Source organism: Phallusia mammillata, chromosome 2 (assembly GCF_965637545.1).
Source record: "Phallusia mammillata chromosome 2, kaPhaMamm4.hap1.1, whole genome shotgun sequence".
NCBI classification, from domain to species: Eukaryota; Metazoa; Chordata; class Ascidiacea; order Phlebobranchia; family Ascidiidae; genus Phallusia; species Phallusia mammillata.
In genome coordinates, this window is record NC_137253.1 from 1,707,679 (window position 1) to 1,723,528 (window position 15,850).

The 15,850-nt window shown below is 36.7% G+C and overlaps 1 protein-coding gene and 2 non-coding genes across 3 annotated transcripts in view; all 3 read left to right on the forward strand.

Annotated features, from left to right (window-relative positions):
• The first annotated feature begins 193 nt into the window (after positions 1–193).
• LOC145215626 (uncharacterized) overlaps positions 194–15,850 on the forward strand; it is a 15,914-nt gene continuing 257 nt past the window's right edge. The window contains exons 1-9 of the mRNA XM_080084347.1: positions 194–2,633; positions 3,429–3,530; positions 3,697–4,009; positions 5,019–5,173; positions 5,386–5,479; positions 5,692–5,772; positions 12,721–12,822; positions 13,030–13,146; positions 14,108–15,844. Of these exons, the coding sequence (XP_079940473.1) occupies positions 3,477–3,530; positions 3,697–4,009; positions 5,019–5,173; positions 5,386–5,479; positions 5,692–5,772; positions 12,721–12,822; positions 13,030–13,146; positions 14,108–15,844 (2,653 nt within the window). The 5' untranslated portion in view covers positions 194–2,633; positions 3,429–3,476. The remainder of the gene's footprint in view (positions 2,634–3,428; positions 3,531–3,696; positions 4,010–5,018; positions 5,174–5,385; positions 5,480–5,691; positions 5,773–12,720; positions 12,823–13,029; positions 13,147–14,107; positions 15,845–15,850) is intronic.
• Trnas-gga (transfer RNA serine (anticodon GGA)) lies at positions 12,184–12,257 on the forward strand. Its single transcript has one exon. It is a non-coding gene; the product is annotated as a tRNA-Ser (tRNA).
• Positions 12,526–12,599, forward strand: Trnas-gga (transfer RNA serine (anticodon GGA)). Its single transcript has one exon. It is a non-coding gene; the product is annotated as a tRNA-Ser (tRNA).

A 15,850-nucleotide genomic window follows, 5' to 3' on the forward strand; every position in this document is an offset into this window, starting at 1 on the left:
TTTTGCATCAACTGAACTGACGTGGGTGGGTCGTATGACGTCATTCACGGTCTGCTACCCGTCACGCATCAGTGCCGTTCAGCGACCCCCAACCCACCAGCTTTATTGGTGCTAAGTGACGTGACGAGACTCTACCGAAATCTCTTTTAACATATATTTTTAACTTTTAGTTATGTACTGATTAAATTGGCCGGTAAAGTATTTGTCTCGGGCTTACACGTTGCCATCCGTGTTAACAATACCAGAAACGCTGCATAACATGGTTAGGATACGTTACGTAGCAGAGCCCGATAAATGAACGCAGCAAAGTTAGTGAATGCTTTCCACGTTGAACTAATAAGCTCCGCAAATATATTTCATAAGTAGAACAGCAAATTAAATCAATTCAGAGTTGAACTTGGTCAGTTTGAATAATTTTTATTATATTTCCAATAAAACGGGTATTTTAAACCTAGACTAAGCTCACCTTGTTTTGGAAGTAAATCGGCAAAACTGTTTAGGAATGTGAGATTATTGTGTGTTAAAGATACTCGGTAGATTGTTGTGTTCCAAAGAATGGAATAATTAAAAAAATCATTGGAACTGTGCACGTGAGCGGAGTTTCAGAACTTCACACTTTTTACATCGACAATTTAAATTTTCAAACCGAATTAATGAAACATAACAACAATAATGTGTTTAGGAATCAACCTTGTTGTGTTTAAAGTTTAAAACTTGCAAGGGAGTAAGTTTAGACTTTAACCAAAAATGCATTCTTGTTTTCAAGCGGGCGTTGCTCGTGACTTTAGCGTGAAAGCTTTTCAACATTCTATGGTTGCACGGTATAGCTTTCGTTCAAGTAGCTTTTTGTTTTGTTCAGGTGTTGAGAGCAGGTCAAGCTTAAACATATTAGTTATGTTTCGGCCCAACCTTCTTTTTGACAAGTCTTCCTTGGTTGCGCTGTAATTCAGAAGCAGTCTAATAGCAAGGTTTGGTTGTCAGAATTATTTAATTTGTTGATATTTTAAGAAAACTGGTTGAGGTTATTTTGACAATGACGTCATCAGTCATGTTTCTCTGTTGAATTGAAAACAAATTTGTTTGGCAGAAAATGGTTTGTTTGAGTTTTTGTGAAAAGTTGTTTTCATTGAAAGTCGTAAGACGGTTCGGGTTCAGTCTCGCGCAAAGAATGTGTACTGTCCTTGCGGCCGTATTTAAAAAAAAACCTATTGCAAAAATGGTTTATTTGGTAAACTTAACCTCAGGTCTAAGTTGGTCTTAAAATAAATGTTTGGATTTTTTTTCGCCAACTGCTTCCAATATTGAGTGATTGACGTGCAAATTGTTTGCTCGTACCGTCAGAAATATGCAAGATGTGAAAATAAAACTTGTCAAAATATAGTTGCTACTGCAAAGTTTGTAAATGCTTTCGTGAAAAACATGCGCTTGAAGGATTTACAGCATTCACGGTTATGCAACCAGGGAACCGTGAAATGTAATGGGCGTTGCATGACGCGTTCAGAAAGGCTATTTGTATTCAAAAGCAGTGGCGACATAAACTATTAGCAAAAACTAAAAAAACTAGAAACTGATTTCACTGTCCTTACTCGAAAAAAAAACAAGTACTAGGAACTACAAACAGGTGCCTTCAGTTTGTTTGTTTATCCCTTTGCTCAAAAATTGCGCTTACGTACAAGACAGTCAAATAAAAGAACTCAAATGAATCAGTGCAATAATGGGGGCTGGCAGGGGATGCTTGTCTCACAACATCAATGTACCTCAAATTTAAAATATTTGGTCGAAAAATCTGACAAATAAAAACCTGACATAGTATTATGTTCTAAACGTGAAGCAGGCAAAACTGTGAATGTCCAAACCAGCGAGTTTAACGCTGTCTGCCTTGTTTACATATCTAAAGTTATTTCCATAACCTCTACCGTTTTTATGTATTTTGAACAGACAAAATTGTACATGTAATAAATGCCAGATGGACGCGTGTCTTGGGGATTTTTTATATCGTAGCATGTTTTAGGTTTTAGTTGCATAGCATGTATTATATGCTCATATGTACATAATTATTTGATATCGTTAGTATGTGTCAAAATTTGCCCCTCTAGCCAAATTTTCTGCCAAGAAAATAGCACAAGAACATGAAACAGTGTGAATTATTTTACTTTGCAAACATCAAAAAGCACCTTTAAGGGGATTCTCAAATATTTAGGCCAATTTGTTTTTCTCAAGTTTCTTGTGTCACCCAGTGGCGTAGGCAACCAAACATTTTGGGAGGGGCCAAATAATTTATTCCATGTCTGCATAAAAAAAAGCATGGATTTCGGCTTACAACTTAGTGACAAAAGTCATTTTTGATAATTTATATATCATTTGATAGTTAAGAGACGAAACCACAATGAAAAGTTATTTTGAAAAGTTGGATTTGAAAAAAATTTGAAAATTTGGTAGGGCCATGGCCCCTTTGGCCCCTCCCTGGTGTCACCTTTTATCTTCTCAAGGTTTAGGGCTCTTTACTAGGTTTCTGAATAATATAACAAGGTTTACAAGTGCCCCATATGTAATTGTGCCAATGTAGAGCACTGGTCGTCCAGGATTTCCCGGACATGTTCGGAATTTGCGCGTAAAGCTTATGCCCGAGTCCGGTAATTTATTAAAAACCCACACTCCAAATGTTTGGATTTTAAACTAACGTTTTAATTCATAAAACCATCTGATTAGATTCTTATGCCCATAAATATTTTTGTTTAATGTTGTTTAAGTGTTTGCCTTTCATGCAAGTCATACAGGTGAAACCGTGAAAGTAAACGTTCTGAATATTTTCGGATATTCGGAGTTTTTTGTGTGTCTTGAAAGCTAACAAAGCCCTGTTAAGAATGACTTGGACACCTAAAGAATATGTGCAGTTCTGGTCAATTTGTAAAACTTTATTTTTTTTAATATATTTATTTTTCTTTATTTTTTGTAATTTAAAACCCGGGGATTTAGCAAGATAACAACAAACCATAAAAATCTGCACAACATTGTCTCGTTTAATTTTTACAAACTGGTGGCCTTTAATGCGAATTTGATAGGCCAAATCGAAAAAAAAAACTTTTGGGTTCCAACATTTGAGCGTGATAATGTGCTGAATGCACAGGTATTTAAACTTTACATGAAAAATAAGCAGCCAAATTTACTAAAAATAGCAATTTTGCTTGTAATATTACGCTGAAATGTTAGAACCCAAACTTGTGATTTAATTTGGTGAGTGAAAATCTGGTTTAAAGTCTCCAGTTTGTAATAATTAGACAATTTATGTGTTTTTTTCCTATACCCGCTGTATCGTTTTGAACACAAACAGTCTCTTGTTACTACTTTTATCTTTTTGTAATTTTCACTTAAATGCTTTAATTGTTTTAGGTTTACCAACTGTTGACTTCTTCTATGTAAATTGGCAGATCCCTGAATACCAGGCTTTGATCTGCTCAGTGGATCTTGTGCATTAAATGGAGCTGAAAGACACTGAAAGTGATATTCAATATAGTAATGACCGAAATAAGGTTAATTGTGCATTAAAAGATTTTTTTAAAGTGCATGTGCTTTCGATTAAATTTGAATTTGAAAGTTACTGTTTTGTGTTTTTCTTCTTAGATTTGGTAACATACAGCATTTTTCCAGATTCCCAAACTGTTTAAATCATATGTTTAAATTTGCCTCTATCCTCAGAATACTTCAACGAGTGGACAACACTTGGCGTCCACCAGTGATCCTATTCAACCATTCCAACCCCAGCAGCCAGAAACTCGATTCAACTTCCACCAACCTCAAAACCCAAACATCTTTTATTATCCCAGCCAAGCTATTCCTCCACCCCAACAAACAGGTGCAAGGAATCAGTTTGATACTACAGCTGTGAGAAGAAATATTTCACATTCTCAGCAGTTTCGACATCAGGCGTCATGGAACACTCGTCCCACCTACTCCTATGCAAACCAGCAACACTATGTTGCAGTGCATCCAGCTAATATTGGACAACAAGGTACTGGTGCGAGTTATTATCCTCCAAATATATCCCTGCACTTGAGTGGAACCAGCCCTATGCAACTCATTTTTTTGTCATACTGGTATTTTTAAAATAATCCAAATAAATAAATATGTATATATGGAATATAATAGCTAAGTTACAACAAAAACCATTACGTTGTGCTAAAATAATGTTTTCATTGTTTTGTTTTTAGTCTTAAGAACCTTCTGTTTAGTCACAAAAATATTGGAATTTTTACTGAAACATATACAGTGTTATTTTTCTGTGCGAGGACGTGGTTGCAGAATGTGTGTTGCATTAAATGTGAATTGTTTTGAAAGGAAACTATATTTGATAAAGATCATTGGTTTACAAAACTTTAATACATAATTTTGATTCTGCAGGGGTTCTCGAGCAAAACAAGCAACAGTTTAATATAATGTAAATAGTAGTGATGGGACGAGTAATCAGTACTCGGTATCAATGGTATAAAACGATTTCAGTGGTATCGATACTCGTACTCGGTGTCAAAATGTTTTGTCTCTGTTTTCGATACCAACATGAGAGTACCGAAGGCCGATTTACATCATAAGAATATAGGCAACTTTATGCCAATATTTGCTTCGGACAGCACAAAATTGGAAAAAAGTTCCACCAGTTTACGTATATCTTTTCTCTATCGCATGGAGATTTCATTTTTCGGCATGTGTGTGTACACGCCTTTACCCCGCAAATGGCAGATAAATTAGCCTGTAATATATAGTTAAGTACAACACTACACTTAAGTACTCGGTAATGATACTTGGTGCTCGGTATCGAAGGTATATACATGTGGTACTCATATTCGGTATCGGTACTCGCTTCAAAACCTGGTATCGTCCCATCACTAGTAAATAGACACAATAAGAACCCAAAATAACTAGATGTCTAATTTTTTTATGACATGTTAAAGAAGATCTGAAAAAAGCCATTGGGTTTAGTTTGTAAATAATGTATGTAGTTTCATTCTTACTTTTTTGTACAGTTGCCTTCAACCAAGCCTCCAACTTTTCAATAGAACCAAGTAATAACACCCAACCACTGGTTCCAGAGAGCTTCTTGACTATGCAGCAAACAATTTCACTCAATTATGCAAATAACATGGGCCAGATAATGAACCCTGGATTTCCTACAATGCAGGTTGGTGTTCATAGCAATACACAAACACAGTATAACTGCAGGGGGCAACATTAAGAAATTCAAATGCAATTGTCAAATTAACGGTGACATTTATTTATATATGTGTAATAGGTAAAGCGTGGACCACTGTGCCTAGTGTTTGTTTGCAACGTGAAAGGGGTGTTTTACGACTGTTATCATGTCAACAAATCTTATCGCTCTTCCTCTCACAGGAACAGGGAGGTCTCTTGAAAGCACTTCCTCCTGGCTTTCCTCCCCATGATGCAAGCAGTCCCAGTAAACCTGGTGAAGATGCAGGCACTCCGAGTATGTTACCAGTGAAATAGACCTTTTATTGAGCGCTGCTAGCTGCTTTCAAACCGTATCATTGCATTATTAAAACTCACAAATATGAAACATTTACAAAGTATGAAAAAAATCTATTTTACATGCCTGGAATCATGTAAACTCCTTAATAGTCTAAACCTTATTTTCGTTTTTGCTGAGCTAAATAACCAACATTATCATTATCCACACAGAGACATCGGGAACAACAGTTCAACCTTACATCAGTGGTGTTTTCCACAATCCTACCTTTAACATTGCTGGACGTGACACAAGTAAGTTTTTATGTATTTGCCAGTTGAACAAAAAGGAAAATGTAAGATATATGCCTGGTAACAACACGGTATTCATCAAGTGTATTCTAGTTTGCCAGTTTTGTTTTAAGATTTATCAGTTCTGCCTTGATACTGTGCTACTTGTTACAAACTTCAATTTATTGGCAGAAAGACACTGATATACTTTAAGATTGTCACGACAGTCACAAAAGACTTAATTTGTTTCGCCAAATAAAGAACTAAAACAACATAGTCAACATGTTTTAAGATTTCATCAATTTGTGTGACTTATTATGGGTCCCCTTCCCTGAAGGGGACACATATTGATTTTACTCAAAAAATTTTTTTTTTCTTCTCCCCAAAGTTTGTCCGACTCGTTTTTCCATCAGATTTGCATGAAATTTACACAGATGGTATATGTAGTTATGTAGATGTGCATCCCACTTTGTTTTTGTTGATAACCGCAGTATTTACCCCGCTAGCCCCCTAAAATGGTTATTATGGGTCCCCTTCCCTGTGAAGGGGACACATATTGATTTTACTCAAAATGTTTGTTTGTTTTTTTCTTATTTTTTCTTCTACCCAAAGTTTGTCTGACTCGTTTTTCTATCAAATCCTTGATGGATTTGGATGAAATTTACACATATGGTAGATGTAGTTATGTAAATGTGCATCCCACTTTGTTTTTGTTGATAACCCCAGTATTTACCCCGCTAGCCCCCTAAAATGGGTATTTTTTACCCGAAGTTTGTCCGACTTGTTTTTCCATCAAATGTTTAATGAATTTGGCTGAAATTTACACAGATGGTAGATGTAGTTATGTAGATGTGCATCCCACTTTGTTTTTGTTGATAACCCCAGCATTTACCCGCTAGCCCCCTAAAATAGGTATTTTCCCCCGAAGTTTGTCCGACTCGTTTTCCTATCAAATTTTTGATGGATCGGCTGAAATTTACACAGATGGTAGATGTAGTTGTGTAGATGTGCATCCCACTTTGTTTTTGTTGATAATTCCAGTATTTACCCCGCTATTCCCCTAAAATGGGTATTTTTTACCCGAAGTTTGTCCGACTTGTTTTTCCATCGAATTTGGCTGAAATTTACACAGATGGTAGATGTAGTTATGTAGATGTGCATCCCACTTTGTTTTTGTTGATAACCCCAGTATTTACCCGCTAGCCCCCTAAAATAGGTATTTTCCTCCGAAGTTTGTCCGACTCGTTTTCCTATCAAATTTTTGATGAATTTGGCTGAAATTTACACAGATGGTAGATGTAGTTGTGTAGATGCGCATCCTACTTTGTTTGTTCGTAAAAATATAAGTATTTACCCTGCTAGCCCCCTAAAAGGGGTGAGTTTGTAAACAATGTCAGAATTGGCTAAAATTTAGATAGCTTGTAAAGTATGCCAATTATCGTTATTGCGCCATTTCAGTTCGGGGGTTGTTAACAGCCCTTTGACGTCGGAAACATTAACGGTTGTTGCTTAAACACCTCTAGTGGTTGAAATTTTAAACATTGGCAGATTGGACTGAAATATTGCAGTACTATTGATTGAGTCATTGTGGTTTCCTACTTTTAAGTTTGTGTGTGTGGAACCTCAATTAGTTATCCTACTAGCCCCTTAAAATGAGTTTTTTAATTTAAATAGTTTTTACTCCATATAGCATATTTAGATATGCACAATACCAATCACTGTGTTTGTCTTCACATACCAAACTTACTCATATATTGAATTGCATTATTTTCTACTTTGCATGTGTGGGGACCCATGAGTTTTTGCCTGCAGAAACAACCAAGGTTATAAAAGACGATGGCTAATATGGGACCCAATACAAAATAAGCATAGGAAAAATATTTATGTTTTAAAATAGAGCATACTGTATGTGCAAGGGCAATATGTGCTAAGCCACCCTTCTAGTTTTCTTCCGAAGTTTGTCAAACTCGTTTTTCCATCAAATCCTTGATGGATTTGGATGAAATTTACACAGATGGTAGATGTAGTTATGTAGATGTGCTTCCCACTTTGTTTTTGTTGATAACCCCAGTATTTACCCCAATAGCCCCCTAAAATGGGTGAGTTTTTAAACAGTGTCAGAATTGGCTGAAATTTGGATTTCTTGTAGAGTATGCCATTTATAGGTGTTGATTGGTGTGTTCAACCATGTAGCCCCATCATTTACCCCACAAGCCCCTAAAGCAGGGGTGTCCAACTCAAACACACTGCCGTGCCAATTTTGGTTTCAAAACATACTCGCGTGCCACCTTTGGTACTTTTTCCAAACCATGTATTAAACGTCTTAACGGCACGGGCTCAATCTGAATATTTGGCCAATATGTAGAACCCTATTAAATAGTTAGAAAAAAAATGTCGTCAAGTGGGGGTAGGCTAAACTTGTTTATTATACTCCAGAAATATTTTGTTTTGTTTATGCGACACAAGATACAAATAGTTTGCAAGGGGCACTGTAGTCCTACTTTGTGTAACGTCAAAAACTTATACGTCGGTTGTAAAATGTATTTCCAACTAAACACAAATGCGTTTGTAGTCACGTAATTATAATTGAACAGACATCGGTTGAAACGCAACATAAATGGCACGTTCACTAACGTTTTAGTATTATGTGCGCAATATCTTTCTGAAATAAAAATAATTATATTTTGTTGTTAATAAATTCCATGGGCCAACATTAAACACTGCAAGGGGCTTATAGCCGCTTTTAAATTGTGTTATGTAGGTTTGCATCAACGATTCCTAAGCCGTGTTTAATGTCCGTTTGTAAGGCACTGCAAACGCACAATATTGATTCAAGAAGACCTATGTTTAGGCGTCAACAATACACGGTCAGCTATATTTGAAACTTTAATTAGTTTTACTTTTATCAATGACTGATTCGGCAAATCGTCCTTTCTGCTTATGCATACGTTATTAGACGCACAGCAAACCTCCCAACCACACAAAGAAATGTGTCAAGTGACTATTTACAATATCAGTGACAGAAACTACAGGCTAAAACACAGAAAGGGTATTGGTATATAGTCGCATACGGCTGACATATCGTATGGGTACATGTATACTGCACATGGTATAGATATTGACGCTGTTGATCAAAAGTCGCACCCCTGGCATTTTTTGAAACTCTACGCCTGTGGCAAGGAGGCTTTAAATTTTGTCAAAAAACGAACAATTCAATTAGTGGGTTGTGTTACTTTACCACTGGTAATCTTTACAGAAGTTAGAATAAAGGCCAAGAAAAATCAATAGAAACAAATTTAATTGTGTATAAATACTAATGTTTACCTCTGAATGCGCAAAAGCTCGCGTGCCATTTTCAAATGCTCTGCGTGCCACTTTTGGCACGCATGCCACGTGTTGGACACCCCTGCCCTAAAGTGTAAAACTAATTTGTATGTTACTGAGCACCACAAACGAAAGATTTCTGTTGCTCAATATTGTTACAAGGGCAAGCAGTTGGATGTTACTCTTTTATGACTTTGTGGATTGCTTGGTGAACATTAGTTAGGGGGTTGTTAACAGCCCTATGACATCAGAAACATTAACAGTTGTTGCTCAAAACACCTCTAGTGGTCAAAATTTTAAACATTGGCGGATTGGGCTGAAATTTTGCAGTATTATTAATTACGTCATTGAGGTTTCATGTTTTTTTAGTTTGTGTGTATGACCCCATTAGTTACCCCACTAGTCCCCTAAAATGGGTCAGTTTTTTTGAACAGTGTCGGGATTGGATAAAATTTGGGTAGTATGTGGGCTATGCTATTTGCAGGTTTCAGTTGATGTATTTACCTTTAGCCCCAACATTTACTCAACTAGCCCCCTTAAATAAATGAACTTTTAAAAAACACTCTAATTTTATGAAATTTGCAAAGTTTATTAAACATACTCAAATGTTATGTTTTTACATAGTATTATTATTTAAGCCCAGTGCCGATCACTGCGTTTTACCTTACAACACCAAACTTTCACATGGTTATCTCTTGAAATGCATTATCTACAACTTTGCATGTGTGGGACCCATGAGTTTCTGCTTGCAGAAACAACTAAGGTTATAAAAGATAGTGGATGGTATGGGACCCAATATAAAATAAGCATAGGAAATATATCAATGTTTTAAAATAGGTTATGGTGTATATGCAAGGGCAATATGTGCTAAGCCACCCTTCTAGTTCAAAATGTCGTAGGTTTAAACATATCAAACTTTTATCGCAATACATCATCAGTATTATGGGTCCCCTTCCCTGAAGGGGACAAATATTGATTTTACTTGAATTGTTTGTTTGTTTTTTCTTTTTTTTTTTCTTCCTTTTTTTTCTTCCCAAAGTTTGTCCGACTCGTTTTTCCATCAAATGTTTGATGGATTTGGCTGAAATTTACACAGATGGTAGATATATTCATGTAGATGTGCATCCCACTTTGATTTTGTTTATAACCCCAGTATTTACCTCACTAGCCCCCTAAAATGGGTGAGTTTTTAAACATTGTCAGAATTGGCTAAAATTTGGATTTCTTGTTTAGTATGTCATTTGTAGGTGTTGATTGTTGTGTTTAAGCCTGTAGTCCTAACATTTACCCCACAAGCCCCTAAAGTGTAAAACGTATTTGTATGTTACTGGGCACCACAAACGAAAGATTTCTTTGGAGCAATAGTGTTACAAGGGCAACCAGTTGTATGTTGCTCATTGGTGGGTTGCTTGGTGGTCGTTTTTGTGCCATGGCAGTTGGGGGCTTGTTAACAGCCCTATGACGTCAGAAACATTATCGATTGTTGCTAAAAACACCTCTAGTAGTCGAAATTTTAAACATTGGTGGATTGGGCTGAAATTTTGCAGTACTACTGATTGAGTCATTGTGGTTTTTATATATTTTTGAGTTTGTGTGTCGAACCCAATTAGTTGCTCTACTAGCCCCCTAAAATGGGTCAGTTTTTCAAAACGTTAAATAGGACATACTTCAAACCATATTTGGGGTGAATCTAATTTTATAGTTTGTATTCTACATAGTATTATAATTTAAGCCCAGTGCCAATCACTTTGTTTTACTTTACAACACCCAACTTTCTCATGGTTATCTCTTGAATTGCATTATTGTCAACTTTGCATGTGTGGGGACCCATGAGTTTTTGCCTGCAGAAACCACTAAAGTTACAAAAGACGATGGCTAATATAAGACCCAATACAAAATAAGTATAGGAAATATATTTATGTTTCAAAATAGGTAAAAGTTTATATGCAAGGGCAATATGTGCTAAGCCACCCTTCTAGTTTAACTTGAAGTTGTATATATCCATTTTCACCCCTTTACCTCCAAATGTGTGTTTGTTTGTTCACATGTTAATGAGGTCAGACATACAAGACTTAACCTGCTGAAATTTTAAACAGCTGTGGATAGGGTGCTCCTTGGCTGTTAAAAATTTCAGTGCAATCGGCTTAGTAATTACACTTACAGCCCTAAATATGTTATTATGTGCTCTCTTTTGTCAAATTTGTGCTCGCTCAGTGCACAGCTGATGCAATGGGAGTGATTGACAAGAGTGGCGCATGGTAAAAATGCCTCTGCTTCACGCATGACTGCAGTCACTTGACCATTTTCTCACTGGTTGGAATTAAGATGTTACGATGATAGTGATATTGCGCTGTAAACGTTAATGTAGTCAACTTATTCATGTTTCAAAATGCAGAGCGACAATGCAGCACAATTTGTTACACCTGTGTAACATGACTTCTCAAACTGAAAGCGTTGATAAAAACTCAGAACAGGTTTTGGACATAAAAAGCCCAGCTAAGCAATCGTATTGTTGGTATGTAGAAACTTAACAGTGCCACAGAACGCTATGTGTGGATTAAAAATCATAATTCAACAAACAAAGGGCTATTAAGGAAAAAAATTTTTAACCTTTGTTAAAAGTTTAAATAGTTTGAATATATTAAATGGTATATGTGATACATCAGTAAATATGATGTAGTATATATGACCTGGCAATACATAGAAAAACACTATTATATATATTTAATCAATGCAAATGATAAGCATAGTTATACTTGCAGAAGAGGTTTTAGGCCCCTCTGAAGTAATATGGAAACAGCTAATAAGCCTGACCTAATGTACATTGCAAAATACTTATCAAGTGTAAAAATATGGGGAAAAATATCATAGAAGTTTAATTTTTACCATAAATCAACTTCTTCCCCATCAGCCCTGAAGCGTCTATGCTGACCAGCGATCACGGCACACTCATATATAAATCACAGTTCAGGGCTGATCCCAGTTATGAATTTATGTTCATCTTAACTGATACTGGTCAATCTGGCGATCCCCTACTACGAAGCTGACATGTGCAGCATACGAGGCAGGCAACGGTGCTTGTGATTCGACTTTCGGCGGATTCTCCACAGGGCCTGTGTAGCTCAGTTGGTAGAGCGCGAGTCCCGGAAAGACTCCTGTCGTGGGTTCGAATCCCACCGCAGGCTAGATTTTTCTAGCCTATGCCTTGCCATATGGTGGTGAATGCTTGGTGACAGGCTGATTCGGTATAGCGCCTTCAATGGGCCCGGCGTACTGTGATTTATATATGAGTGTGCCGTGATCGCTGGTCAGCATAGACGCTTCAGGGCTGATCCCAGTTATGAATTTATGTTCCTGGTCAATCTGGCGATCCCCTACTACGAAGCTGACATGTGCAGCATACGAGGCAGGTAACGGTGCTTGTGATTCGACTTTCGGCGGATTCTCCACAGAGCCTGTGTAGCTCAGTTGGTAGAGCGCGAGTCCCGGAAAGACTCCTGTCGTGGGTTCGAATCCCACCGCAGGCTAGATTTTTCTAGCCTATGCCTTGCCATATGGTGGTGAATGCTTGGTGACCGGCTGATTCGGTATAGCGCCTTCAATGGGCCTGGCGTACTGTGATCTTTCTAGTTTATGTTTGGTTTTCAGAGAATATTGAGAAACCCATTATAAAACTGAAGAAGCTCCATCTTGAGATTCCTGAAACATTTGCTCCAACATCAGAAGCAGGAAGCTCAACTGGAGAAACAGGTTTATAATGTTACAATGAAAGGAATTTTGCTGTTAATGTGCTAACTACTAATGTTTGATAATGTCATTTGCATGACTTGCAAGTTTGGTTTCAGATGATTTAAGTAAACTCTTCCAATCTACGAAGTTCCTAAACAAAATCTTGTCCTTTTTTCCAAAAGCATTTCTTATGTTCTCATTTGTTACGCTTGTTATTTTTTCATGCAGATCCATTTCCATCTGTTGATGGTTCACCAGACATGAAACGTCGCAAAACAGAAACTGAAGATTCAGATTCTGAAAGTTCTGTAGATTCTGTCAAGGGAAATAAAGTCAATAAATTAGGTTGGTAGAAAACTTGTTGCTTGCAAACATTGCAAGGTGAGATCTTTATTATTTATTTCCAAACTTATTGTTTGGTTCAAATGCACTTACCCCTTTGGCAGTCAACAAATTTAACAGCTCAATAACACCACATTTCATGATACAAAATCCATGCACGTGATTTGCCTGCTTATAATAGGAAACATTTATGTTTTTCCAAAAACAATATTCATGCAACTTTAGTGCTGCAAACAGGCATAAATATAAATCATTGTTAATATTAAGAGTCATTTATAGCAGTGGTCTTCAACTTTTTTTTTAACGCGACCCCAATTTAAACGAAAACTGAATCAGCATTTTCATGTGACCCCATTTTTCCGGAAGGGAGCAGAATGTTTGAAGTAATGCTGAAACTGAAACTATTTTCATGTAAACATGCCTGCTTGATTTTCAAGAAGACTTGAAATATCAGCACTCTGTGTGTATTATTACGCTCAAATGTTAGAACCCATGAGTTTCGTTCAATTTGCCCGATCTAATTCGCATTAAAGCTCACCAGTTTGCAGAAATCAAGTTTATGTATTTTTCTTGTACCGGTTGTATTATTTTGAACACAAAATGTCAATCATAGGGTTCTATCGTGTAACAATAAGTTGAACAACTTTTATATTGACTATTGCCTCACAATGATTAGTTTGTGACACGCGATACTAACCTGTACTGCAAAATATGAGCAAAGGTTGCGAACTGGGACAAAACGTATCATGTTTTGGTAATAAATTTAAACGCCAATAAGTTAAATTTATAGCGACCCCAGGAAAAGTTTAGGCGACCCCACTTCATGACCCATAGGTTGAAGACCACTGATTAATAGTGCTAATAGAGCAATCCGATAGGCCTACTAAATAAAGTCTTGCATTATAAAACTGCTTTGCTGACCAACTTTTGATGCTTGACATTAAAGTTTGTGTATTTTATATAGTTGACACCACAGCAGAAAAATTGCGACAGCATCTGAAGACAGTAGTAGATGAAAAATGTGGTAGAGAATATGGAAGAGCAGTGGAACCAGTTGATCTTGTGCTTGTAAAATACACGGGACGGAAAGACAACGATTCTGAAAAAGAACGAGAAAAATTGGCTAGAGTGGTAGATGAAGGAAATGAACTGAAAGGTGATATCACAGTTGAAAACATTTTTGAAAGAGCAAAGATTGAAGCAGGGGACATTGAAAAAGATAAAAAATCAATTGGTGTTGTTGGTGCAGTTGGAGTGGGAAAGAGCACATTGACAAAAGTCATTATTAAAAAAATTTTGGACAAAAAAATTCTTTCCAATGCATCCCTTGTATTTTACATAGCAGTAGGCTCCATCAACTTGGAGCGAAAAACAGATTTGTTTGAATTACTTTTCGCATCCCTGATTGCAGAGGGAAATCTTTCAATACAGGAAGCAGAGAAAAAGGAGCTGATTAATTTCATCTTGCAGGATCCCAACACAGTAGTATTCATTGATGGTCTGGATGAAGCCAAAACTGAAAACTTACATTCATATCCAGATGTTTTACCATTTGAAAAGACCGAACCAATGGCAGTATTATTCAATATTCTGAATTGCAAACTACTGAAGAATGCTTACAAGCTGGTAACATCAAGAATCACTCAGTTTATTGATGCGTTTCCAGAATACAGACCAAAATTTGTTTTGGAAATTTTGGGTTTAGCACCAAGTGAACAGCAAAAACTTGCTAGGTGTTTATGTGGTGAACAGTTTGACAGAGTTTGGAAAATCCTACAAGACAACCCAGCTTTGTTGGAATGCTGTGTAGTACCTGTCAACATGCTTATGGCCCTCAACTTTCTGTTGGGAGGTGGAGGAACTTTGGGTAATATCACACTCACAGGTGTTTACATTGCAATGTTGAACAGATACATTCGTTCAAAGCATTGCTCATTTGAAAAAGGCATGGATGTGGTTAAGAAGCTTTGTGACTTGGCATTTGATGGGTGGCAAAAAAATAAGTCTCTGTTTTCAGATGAGGACTTAAAGAAGTTTAAGATTCCATTGGCTACACAACAAGCATTTGTCAATGCAGCTGTAGATTCAGATGAGGGTCTTGCAATTCAGATTTTGCAACAAGACAAAGTTAGCTACTTTGTTCATCGCTCCTGGCAAGAGTTGTTGGTTGCACTCAGACTTGTTTTGTTTATGCCTCTAAATGGGTTTAAATCTTTTCTTGAAAATGCTTTTGAGTCTGGAGATTTAGAAAATGTTGTAAAGTTTTGTTTCGGCATTTGCAATGGTAGTGTGTTTATAAAAGCTGGACGACTTTCTCCTGCAGCACAAGTTGATGAATTAGAAGAAAATAAAAAGTTTCTTGGTTTACTTGCTGAATCCAAAGCAAAGAAATTGTTAGTGAGTGTGAGGGAAAGTAATGAAGAACATGACATGCAACAGTGGTTTCACCTTTTTGCATGTTTGAATGAACTTGGCAGTGATGATATTAGCTTACCTGTGACCAAACTTCTACCAACTGTTGCTAACATAGTGGGTTCTGTATTTTCATCTGATATCACAAACATGGCTTCACTTTACAAACTGAACGATACCACTCTGACTTTGAAAAATGTTGAGCTGTCATTTGTTGGAAATGCTTTGCAGAGTTTTGGAAAATTTGTGCAAGAACACAGAGTTAAAGTTAGTATGATAACTAGATATTGTCAAC